The 11,877-nt window shown below is 48.5% G+C and overlaps 1 protein-coding gene across 1 annotated transcript in view; it reads right to left on the bottom strand.

Moving 5' to 3' along the window:
* Positions 1–536: 536 nt before the first annotated feature.
* The window catches only part of ZMAT2 (zinc finger matrin-type 2), a 95,411-nt gene continuing 84,070 nt past the window's right edge, over positions 537–11,877 (bottom strand). The window contains exon 6 of the mRNA XM_063928791.1: positions 537–2,015. Within this exon, the coding sequence (XP_063784861.1) occupies positions 1,872–2,015 (144 nt within the window). The 3' untranslated portion in view covers positions 537–1,871. The remainder of the gene's footprint in view (positions 2,016–11,877) is intronic.

Genomic DNA, 11,877 nt, shown 5'->3' with positions numbered 1-11,877 from the left:
CGTTTAAAAATTTATTTGCAGAAAACAGATCTCCGAGATATAAAAATGGATTAAAAAATAAATAAAATAAAAGCCCAAAAGAACAACACACAAACAAACCCACTATACTCCAGGAAATAAAATATGAACCCATTACCACTGCTGAGGAACCTGCTCAATTTAAATGCATGCCCATGTTTCAAACCTTAGAAAAACCATAAACACCAGCGATGAAAGGGGGGGGGGGGGGGGGAATTTAATTTTCCGCCTAGGTGCTTCAATATGGACGTAGTCTGCAGAAGGGAAAAGAATTATATTCGTATGTCACGGACGAATTGCTATCATAGCTCATTAGCAAAATAGTCGGGACTGGATTTTATTAGTGTTTATCAACAGCAAACGTCCGCCGATGCCAGGCCATTGAAGCAAACATTGACGAATATTATGGACCGCCGTGGAGATTTACATGGCAGGGGGAAGGGGAAATTGTTTCCCATAAAGAAATGCTCAGCTCCAGACTCCTTACAATAGATGGCAATAATGAAATTCAGCAGGCGTGACAGTGGCAATGAATTTATTTTAAAGTGTGTTTGTGGGGGCATGGATGCTGAAGACACGGGTCATTTCCAACTAATTTAAGGTTGTTTTTGCCTCTCATTTCATTTTAAACTCAACAGATGAGGAAGAAAAAAAAAAAAAGAAGAAAAAAAAAAAAGAGAGAGAAGTGGAAAAATATTTATACACATTAGAAGGTTATAAGAAACTAGCAAACCAGTGTCCAGATATGCACTTTGATGACAGTTGCTGAGATGTCAAGAAGGAAAAATGTTTTTCATAAAGATATTACAAAAAAACTAAAAATTAAATAGACTCGTTAAGCCCTTCAGCGGTTCTGGCGGTGACCCAGTTGTTGCTCCCTACGAAACCATTACCAGCAGGTATCGGAGAGAAAATGAGCAGCAGGTCCCTGTACACGGCCGTATCCGGAGACCCAAACGCAGTGGTTGCGAGCAGGACATACCGTGGTCATATTTAATCAATGAAACAGTCTTTTTATATGAAACCAAGCCTTTTCGTAGCCCCCAACTGTGAAACACGCAAAGATTTAATATGAAAATGACACTGTACGATGACAAATGTCTATGTATTTCATGTCCTTAAACATACGCAATTCTATAGTCCAACAAGTGGACTTTAATCTTCTAGAGCGTCCTGCAACCAACCCTCAGAACAGACACTTCACTGTAAAGTGTCTTCCCACGTTCAGTACTGCCAAGTTCACATTGTTTTCTTTTTTTTTTTTTTTTACTATTTGTGGATGTTGCAGTAAAACTTTTCATGTAAAGAAAGTCATTTCCTATTTATGGGACCAAAGACGTATAAAAGGACTTCTCCAGAGCTTTATGGTGGATGCATGGGTATGTTGCCTCTCCTGTGCAGTTAGCGCACGTTGCGATGAAGCTGCAGCCGCGTGGCAATCAGACACCAGGGTCTGTGGGAGGAAGGAGGGCAGCTTTCCCACGTGCTACATGTTGGGTTAAATAGAATTGGCTATGCAGGACTTGTCCAGACGTGCAGCCTACCCTTATATAAATGGCTCTTGAGATGCGAGATCATCGTCTCCCAGCATTAAGAGGTTATTATACGGTTTGTGAGTAAACAGGCGTTTGTGTACTATCGATTCACAGTTTTGGTCATTACAAGTGTTTGATAGATCAGTGTTCTCACATCATCTCCAGCTCAGTGATAACAATGCCTGGGGGAGAAGGCTTGCTCTATTTAAAAAAAAATAAAATAAATGCTCTGGTTCAATATAAAAAGACAATTTCTATAGAGAGAGAGAAAAAAAATCAGCTGCTTGGTAATAGGACGGCTGCTGCTTTCAAGTCCGATCAGTGACTCTTTTTGGAGGAACCGAACCCTGAGAAACCCATGACAGCAGCCATCTCATCGTCTTCTTCAAAGCCGAGGTCTTCTTCCGCCTTCCGTTTCTTCTCCCGCTGCTTTTCTTTCTTATAGGCTCTTGCTTTTTCCTCCTAAGTATGAAGGAAAAGGCACGTGTGATATCCATACGGTCTATGTATAAGGGACTGTAGCGGATATTAAATCGCTAATGCGTCAACTCACATTTACCACTAACCATAATCACTAACGAAACAATGGAATGTAGGTTGTCAGCATAATGTACATGTGACACGGATGCGCGGTATAATAGAACATATCATTTTTATAGCGGAGTGTCGCACAGGCGCTATGAACGGTAGCAGTCTCCAGCTAGATTATTCCTAGCGTTCCTAGAACTCAGTGGCTCCCGTGTGAACATCCGGTATGAATGGGGATCATTCTGTCTTACGGGAGAACAAACAGAAAAAGCAACATTATTTGAGTGCAACGGCCCCCAATCTTCAGGGCTGGACAATCCCCCTCGACTTCAATGAGTCAGCAATGAGACGATTATGCCAGATTGGAGGTGATGTGACGGTTTTAGGGCCGACCATATAGGGTGGGACGGAATATGTAGGGAGGTGAGGTTGGAGATTTAGGGAAGGGTGGTGTGAGGGCTTTGTAGATGAAGGTGAGGCGCTGTGATTGGATTATAGAGGGGGAAGGGGTGCCAGGGGATGGTTTGGCATAGAGGGGAGGCAGAAGTAGAAAGGGGAGAGAAGTCAGTCTTGCTGCATCATTAAGGTCATACATAAGAGGAGAGAGGACATTCAGGAGAAGTGAGTGATGAATAGAGAGTGGATGAAAGTTTTGGGGCGTCCAGGGAGAGGAAGGGTTTGGCCCAGGCAAAGATGGAAGAGACACAAAATAGGCGCAGGATTAGATGTTTGGTTGAAGGAGTGGGATGAATTCAGGGTGACACCCAGGCAGCAGGGTAGATGGTGGTGCCAATAATGTGGGAGAGGTGAAGAGGAGGGAATACCCTGAGGGGATGGAGGGAAAATAATAAGCTCAGTTTGGGATAAGGCGAGTTTTGCTGTATCCAGAGAAAGCAGTGTCAAGCAATGCCGCACTACTTATACAAACGGAAGGCCAAAGGCAGCTCTTTTCCCAAGTGCTTGGCACCCTTCCAACGTGCGGGTATGCACTGTACCCGGCTGAAGGGCTTTCAACACTCTGAAAGTGGCATCCATGGGGTGCCTCCATGAGACGCATACGCTGGGCATAAATATGAGCTCTTTGTGAGTCCGCGATGAGCCCGACTCCTTGCCAGGCCACCTTCAAACAGCCTGAGTGTGATATCCCTGTGGTGCCACCCCAGCCACAGACCGCGGCTCCAGGAGTTGCATACGCTGGGCATTAAATAGGAGGTAAGTCCTGTGAACAAAACAACTAACTTCCCTACACTAGTCTTCACAAGGAGGTAGGAAAACGACTATGTAGGGAGACGAGGAGCTGGATTATGGACCTAATTCCGACCTGGTCGCAGCAGTAAAAACCATGTGCAGTGCAGGGGGGGGGGCGCATATGTAACATATGCAGAGAGTGTTAGATTTGGGTGGGTTATTTTGTTTCTGTGCAGGGTGAATACTGCCTGTTTTATTTTTACACTGCAATTTAGATTTCAGTTTTAACACACCCCACCCAAATCTAACTCTCTCTGCACATGTTACATCTGCCCCCCTGCAGTGCACATGGTTTTCCCCATTAGAGAACAATTTTGGTGCTGCGATCAGGTCTGAATTAGCCCCAATATACACAAGTTGGGCGGTTCCTTGGAAAAAACATCTAGTCTAAACATAGGAGAATGGAATGTAATCTCAGGGTAATGGCTGCCATGGAGGAACAAAGAAGAAATGTAGATTTGGATCTTTATACTGTACAGGTAATACTAGAGAGACTAATGAGTTTGTCAATGGAGGAGGTCTACAGAAGTAAAAACTGGGTGCAGAGGGGCTCCTATGGGATTAGGAGAAAGGGAATGGAGGAGATGTACTTGGAGAGGCACAAACCTAAGAGAGGACAGTGTCACAAAGTCCATTTGAGTGTAGAGGTTGCAGTAGGTGGGGGGAGGGGGGGGAAGTAGGAGGTGAGGGGTGATGGAAAAATAAGAATTTACTCACCGGTAATTCTATTTCTCGTAGTCCGTACTGGATGCTGGGACTCCGTAAGGACCATGGGGAATAGCGGCTCCGCAGGAGACTGGGCACAACTATAAAGAAAGCTTTAGACTACTGGTGTGCACTGGCTCCTCCCACTATGACCCTCCTCCAGACTTCAGTAAGGATACTGTGCCCGGAAGAGCTGACACAATAAGGAAGGATTTTGAATCCCGGGTAAGACTCATACCAGCCACACCATATAACTCGTGATACAATACCCAGTTAACAGTATGATAACAACTGAGCCTCTCAACAGATGGCTCAACAATAACCCTTTAGTTAAACAATAACTATATACAAGTATTGCAGACAATCCGCACTTGGGATGGGCGCCCAGCATCCACTACGGACTACGAGAAATAGAATTACCGGTGAGTAAATTCTTATTTTCTCTGACGTCCTAAGTGGATGCTGGGACTCCGTAAGGACCATGGGGATTATACCAAAGCTCCCAAACGGGCGGGAGAGTGCGGATGACTCTGCAGCACCGAATGGGCAAACTCTAGGTCCTCCTCAGCCAGGGTGTCAAACTTGTAGAATTTTGCAAATGTGTTTGACCCCGACCAAGTAGCTGCTCGGCAAAGTTGTAGAGCCGAGACCCCTCGGGCAGCCGCCCAAGAAGAGCCCACCTTCCTCGTGGAATGGGCTTTCACTGATTTAGGATGCGGCAGTCCAGCCGCAGAATGTGCAAGCTGAATCATACTACAGGTCCAGCGAGCAATAGTCTGCTTTGAAGCAGGTGCACCCAACTTGTTGGGCGCATACAGGATAAATAGCGAGTCAGTATTTCTGACTCCAGCTGTCCTGGAAACAGACTTTCAGGGCCCTGACTACGTCCAACAACTTGAAAGCCTCCAAGTCTTTAGTAGCCGCAGGCACCACGATAGGTTGGTTCAGATGAAAAGCTGATACCACTTTAGGGAGAAACTGGGGACGAGTCCTCAATTCTGCCCTATCCATATGGAAAATCAGATAAGGGCTTTTACATGACAAAGCCGCCAATTCTGATACACGTCTGGCCGAAGCCAAGGCCAACAACATGACCACTTTCCACGTGAGATATTTCAAATCCACGGTTTTTAGTGGCTCAAACCAATGTGACTTTAGGAAATCCAACACCACGTTGAGATCCCAAGGTGCCACTGGAGGCACAAAAGGGGGCTGAATATGCAGCACTCCCTTAACAAAAGTCTGAACCTCAGGTAGTGAAGCCAGTTCTCTTTGGAAGAAAATCGATAGAGCCGAAATCTGGACCTTAATGGAACCCAATTTTAGGCCCATAGTCACCCCTGACTGCAGGAAGTGCAGAAATTGACCTAGCTGAAATTCCTCCGTTGAGGCCTTCCTGGCCTCACACCACGCAACATATTTTCGCCAAATGCGGTGATAATGGTTTGCGGTAACTTCTTTCCTAGCTTTAATCAGCGTAGGAATGACTTCCTCCGGAATGCCCTTTTCCTTCAGGATCCGGTGTTCAACCGCCATGCCGTCAAACGCAGCCGCGGTAAGTCTTGGAACAGACAGGGCCCTGCTGTAGCAGGTCCTGTCTGAGCGGCAGAGGCCATGGGTCCTCTGAGATCATTTCTTGAAGTTCCGGGTACCAAGCTCTTCTTGGCCAATCCGGAACAATGAGTATAGTTCTTACTCCTCTTCTCCTTATTATCCTCAGTACCTTTGGTATGAGAGGAAGAGGAGGGAACACATAAACCGACCGGTACACCCACGGTGTCACTAGAGCGTCCACAGCTATCGCCTGAGGGTCTCTCGACCTGGCGCAATATCTTTCTAGCTTTTTGTTTAGGCGGGACGCCATCATGTCCACCTGTGGCCTTTCCCAACGGTTTACAATCATTTGGAAGACTTCTGGATGAAGTCCCCACTCTCCCGGGTGGAGGTCGTGCCTGCTGAGGAAGTCTGCTTCCCAGTTGTCCACTCCCGGAATGAACACTGCTGACAGTGCTAACACGTGATTTTCCGCCCATCTGAGAATCCTTGTGGCTTCTGCCATCGCCGTCCTGCTTCTCGTGCCGCCCTGTCGATTTACATGGGCGACCGCCGTGATGTTGTCTGACTGGATCAGTACCGGCTGGTTTTGAAGCAGGGGTTTTGCCTGACTTAGGGCATTGTAAATGGCCCTCAGTTCCAGAATATTTATGTGCAGGGAAGTCTCCTGACTTGACCATAGTCCTTGGAAGTTTCTTCCCTGTGTGACTGCCCCCCAGCCTCGAAGGCTGGCATCCGTGGTCACCAGGACCATCCTGTATGCCGAATCTGCGGCCCTCTTGAAGATGAGCACTCTGCAGCCACCACAGCAGAGACACCCTGGTCCTTGGAGACAGGGTTATCAGCCGATGCATCTGAAGATGCGATCCGGACCACTTGTCCAATAGGTCCCACTGAAAGGTTCTTGCATGGAACCTGCCGAATGGAATTGCTTCGTAGGAAGCTACCATCTTTCCCAGGATCCGCGTACAGTGATGCACCGACACCTGTTTTGGTTTTAGGAGGCCTCTGACTAGAGATGACAGCTCCTTGGCCTTCTCCTCCGGGAGAAACACTTTTTTCTGTTCTGTGTCCAGAACCATCCCCAGGAACAGTAGACGTGTCGTAGGGATCAGCTGTGACTTTGGAATGTTTAGAACCCAGCCGTGCTGTTGTAGCACCTCCCGAGATAGTGCTACCCCGACCAACAACTGCTCCCTGGACCTCGCCTTTATCAGGAGATCGTCCAAGTACGGGATAATTAAAACTCCCTTCTTTCGAAGGAGTATCATCATTTCGGCCATTACCTTGGTAAAGACCCTCGGAGCCGTGGATAGACCGAACGGCAACGTCTGGAATTGGTAATGACAATCCTGTACCACAAATCTGAGCTACTCCTGGTGAGGATGGTAAATGGGGACATGCAGGTAAGCATCCTTGATGTCCAGTGATACCATGTAATCCCCCTCGTCCAGGCTTGCAATAACCGCCCTGAGCGATTCCATCTTGAACTTGAATTTTTTTATATATGTGTTCAATGATTTCAAATTTAAAATGGGTCTCACCGAACCGTCCGGTTTCGGTACCACAAACATTGTGGAATAGTAACCCCGTCCTTGTTGAAGTAGGGGCACCTTTACTATCACCTGTTGTGAATACAGCTTGTGAATTGCCTGTAACACTGCCTCCCTGCCTGAGGGAGTGGTTGGTAAGGCAGATTTGAGGAAACGGCGGGGGGGAGACGTCTCGAATTCCAGCTTGTACCCCTGAGATACTATTTGAAAGATCCAGGGATCCACCCGTGAGCGAGCCCACTGATTGCTGAAATATTTGAGACGGGCCCCCACCGTACCTGGCTCCGCCTGTGGAGCCCCAGCGTCATGCTGTGGACTTAGAGGAAGCGGGGGAGGACTTTTGCTCCTGGGAACTGGCTGTATGCTGCAGCTTTTTCCCCCTACCTCTGCCTCTGGGCAGAAAGGACGCGCCCTTAACCCGCTTGCCCCTATTGGGCCGAAAGGACTGTACCTGATAATACGGTGCTTTCTTTGGCTGTGAGGGAACATGGGGTAAAAAATAAGATTTTACTTACCGATAAATCTATTTCTCGGAGTCCGTAGTGGATGCTGGGGTTCCTGAAAGGACCATGGGGAATAGCGGCTCCGCAGGAGACAGGGCACAAAAAGTAAAGCTTTTCCAGATCAGGTGGTGTGCACTGGCTCCTCCCCCTATGACCCTCCTCCAGACTCCAGTTAGGTACTGTGCCCGGACGAGCGTACACAATAAGGGAGGATTTTGAATCCCGGGTAAGACTCATACCAGCCACACCAATCACACCGTACAACCTGTGATCTAAACCCAGTTAACAGTATGATAACAGCGGAGCCTCTGAAAGATGGCTTCCTTCAACAATAACCCGAATTAGTTAACAATAACTATGTACAATTTATGCAGATAATCCGCACTTGGGATGGGCGCCCAGCATCCACTACGGACTCCGAGAAATAGATTTATCGGTAAGTAAAATCTTATTTTCTCTATCGTCCTAGTGGATGCTGGGGTTCCTGAAAGGACCATGGGGATTATACCAAAGCTCCCAAACGGGCGGGAGAGTGCGGATGACTCTGCAGCACCGAATGAGAGAACTCCAGGTCCTCCTTAGCCAGAGTATCAAATTTGTAAAATTTTACAAACGTGTTCTCCCCTGACCACGTAGCTGCTCGGCAAAGTTGTAATGCCGAGACCCCTCGGGCAGCCGCCCAAGATGAGCCCACCTTCCTTGTGGAGTGGGCCTTTACAGATTTAGGCTGTGGCAGGCCTGCCACAGAATGTGCAAGTTGGATTGTGCTACAGATCCAACGAGCAATCGTCTGCTTAGACGCAGGAGCACCCATCTTGTTGGGTGCATACAATATAAACAACGAGTCAGATTTTCTGACTCCAGCTGTCCTTGCAATATATATTTTTAATGCTCTGACAACGTCCAGTAACTTGGAGTCCTCCAAGTCACTTGTAGCCGCAGGCACTACAATAGGCTGGTTCAGATGAAATGCTGACACCACCTTTGGGAGAAAATGCGGACGAGTCCGCAGTTCTGCCCTGTCCGAATGGAAAATCAGATATGGGCTTTTGTAAGATAAAGCTGCCACATAATACCCTGTTTAGTGGTACCTGTAGTATCAGCTAAATGTAACGCCTCCTTCATTGCCAAAATCATATAACGTGTGGCCCTACTGGAAAATACGGTTGATTCGTCACCGTCACCACTGGAGTCAGTGCCTGTGTCTGGGTCTGTGTCGACCGACTGAGGCAAAGGGCGTTTCACAGCCCCTGACGGTGTTTGAGTCGCCTGGACAGGCACTAATTGATTGTCCGGCCGCCTCATGTCGTCAAACGACTGCTTTAGCGTGTTGACACTATCCCGTAGTTCCATAAATAAAGGCATCCATTCTGGTGTCGACTCCCTAGGGGGTGACATCCTCATATTTGGCAATTGCTCCGCCTCCACACCAATATCGTCCTCATACATGTCGACACACACGTACCGACACACAGCAGACACACAGGGAATGCTCCTAACGAAGACAGGACCCACTAGCCCTTTGGGGAGACAGAGGGAGAGTTTGCCAGCACACACCAAAAGCGCTATATATATATCAGGGATAGCCTTATAATAAGTGCTCCCTTATAGCTGCTTTGTTATATCAAAATATCGCCATAAATTTGCCCCCCCCTCTCTGTTTTACCCTGTTTCTGTAGTGCAGTGCAGGGGAGAGACTTGGGAGCCGTCCTGACCAGCGGAGCTGTGAGAGGAAATGGCGCCGTGTGCTGAGGAGATAGGCCCCGCCCCTTTTCTGGCGGGCTCGTCTCCCGCTATTTAGAGAAATCAGGCAGGGGTTAAATATCTCCATATAGCCTCTAGGGGCTATATGTGAGGTATTTTTAGCCTTTATATAGGTTACATTTGCCTCCCAGGGCGCCCCCCCCCAGCGCCCTGCACCCTCAGTGACCGCGTGTGAAGTGTGCTGAGAGGAAATTGGCGCACAGCTGCAGTGCTGTGCGCTACCTTTAGAAGACTGCAGGAGTCTTCAGCCGCCGATTCTGGACCTCTTCTGACTTCAGCATCTGCAAGGGGGCCGGCGGCGCGGCTCCGGTGACCATCCAGGCTGTACCTGTGATCGTCCCTCTGGAGCTTGATGTCCAGTAGCCAAGAAGCCAATCCATCCTGCACGCAGGTGAGTTGACTCCTTCTCCCCTCAGTCCCTCGCTGCAGTGATCCTGTTGCCAGCAGGAATCACTGTAAAATAAAAAACCTAGCTAAACTTTTTCTAAGCAGCTCTTTAGGAGAGCCACCTAGATTGCACCCTTCTCGGCCGGGCACAAAAATCTAACTGGAGTCTGGAGGAGGGTCATAGGGGGAGGAGCCAGTGCACACCACCTGATCTGGAAAAGCTTTACTTTTTGTGCCCTGTCTCCTGCGGAGCCGCTATTCCCCATGGTCCTTTCAGGAACCCCAGCATCCACTAGGACGATAGAGAAATGTAGACTTCCCAGCAGTTGCTGTGGAAACGAGGTCCGAGAGAACATCCCCAAACAACTCCTCACCCTTATAAGGCAGAACTTCCATCTGCCTTTTGGAATCTGCATCTCCTGTCCACTGCCGAGTCCATAACCCTCTCCTGGCAGAAATGGACATTGCACTAATTTTGGATGCCAGCCGGCAAATATCCCTCTGTGCATCCCTCATGTATAAAAGTGCGTCTTTAATATGCTCTACGGTTAGCAATATAGTGTCCCTGTCTAGGGTATCAATATTTTCCGACAGGGAATCTGACCACGCAGCTGCAGCACTGCACATCCATGCTGACGCAATAGCTGGCCTCAGTATAACACCTGTGTGCGTATATATAGACTTCAGGATAGCCTCCTGCTTTCTATCAGCAGATTCCTTCAGGGCGGCCGTATCCGGAGACGGTAGTGCCACCTTCTTTGACAAGCGTGTGAGCGCTTTATCCACCCTAGGGGATGTTTCCCAGCGTGACCTATCATCTGGCGGGAAAGGGTACGCCATTAGTAACCTCTTAGAAATTACCAGTTTCTTATCAGGAGAAGCCCACGCTTCTTCACACACGTCATTTAACTCCTCAGATGGAGGAAAAGCTACTGGTAGTTTTTTCTCTCCAAACATAATACCCTTTTTTGCGGTACCGGGGGTAACATCAGAAATGTGCAACACATTTTTCATTGCCTCAATCATGTAACGTGTGGCCCTATTGGAAGTTACATTAGTCTCATCGTCGTCGACACTGGAGTCAGTATCCGTGTCGACATCTGTGTCTGCCATCTGAGGTAGCAGGCGTTTTAGAGCCCCTGATGGCTTTTAAGACGCCTGGGCAGGCACAGGCTGAGAAGCCGGCTGTCCCATAGTAGGTATGTCGTCAAACCTTTTATGCAAGGAGTCGACACCGTCGCGTAATTCCTTCCACAGAACCATCCACTCAGGTGTCGACCCCACAGGGGGTGACATCACATTTACAGGCATTTGCTCCGCCTCCACATAAGCCTCCTCATCAAACACGTAGACACAGCCGTACCGACACACCGCATACACACAGGGAATGCTCTGACAGAGGACAGGACCCCACAAAGCCCTTTGGGGAGACAGAGAGAGAGTATGCCAGCACACACCAGAGCGTTATATAATACAGGGACTAACTGAATTATATCCCCTTATAGCTGCTATATATATATATATATATATATATACTGCGCCTAAATTTAGTGCCCCCCCTCTCTTTTTTACCCTTCTGTAGTTTGTAGACTGCAGGGGAGAGCCAGGGAGCTTCCTTCCAGCGGAGCTGTGAGGGAAAAATGGCGCCAGTGTGCTGAGGGAGTTAGCCCCGCCCCTTTTTCGGCGGACTTCTCCCGCGTTTTTGAAACTCTGGCAGGGGTATTAATTTACACCTATATAGCCTCTGGGACTATATATGGTGTATATTTGCCAGCCAAGGTGTGTAATGTTGCCCTCAGGGCGCCCCCCCCAAGCGCCCTGCACCCATCAGTGACCGGAGTGTAAGGTGTACATGAGGAGCAATGGCGCACAGCTGCAGTGCTGTGCGCTACCTTGGTGAAGACCGAAGTCTTCTGCCGCCGATTTTCCGGACCTCTTCATGCTTCTGGCTCTGTAAGGGGGACGGCGGCGCGGCTCCGGGAACGAACATCAAGGTCGGGTCCTGCGGTCGATCCCTCTGGAGCTAATGGTGTCCAGTAGCCTAAGAAGCCCAAACTACCACCTGTTCGCTTCTTCTCCCCT

Source organism: Pseudophryne corroboree, chromosome 6 (genome assembly GCF_028390025.1).
Source record: "Pseudophryne corroboree isolate aPseCor3 chromosome 6, aPseCor3.hap2, whole genome shotgun sequence".
Taxonomy (NCBI): Eukaryota; Metazoa; Chordata; class Amphibia; order Anura; family Myobatrachidae; genus Pseudophryne; species Pseudophryne corroboree.
The sequence above is the reverse complement of the archived record's forward strand: the minus strand, read 5'-3'. Positions and strand labels throughout refer to the sequence as shown.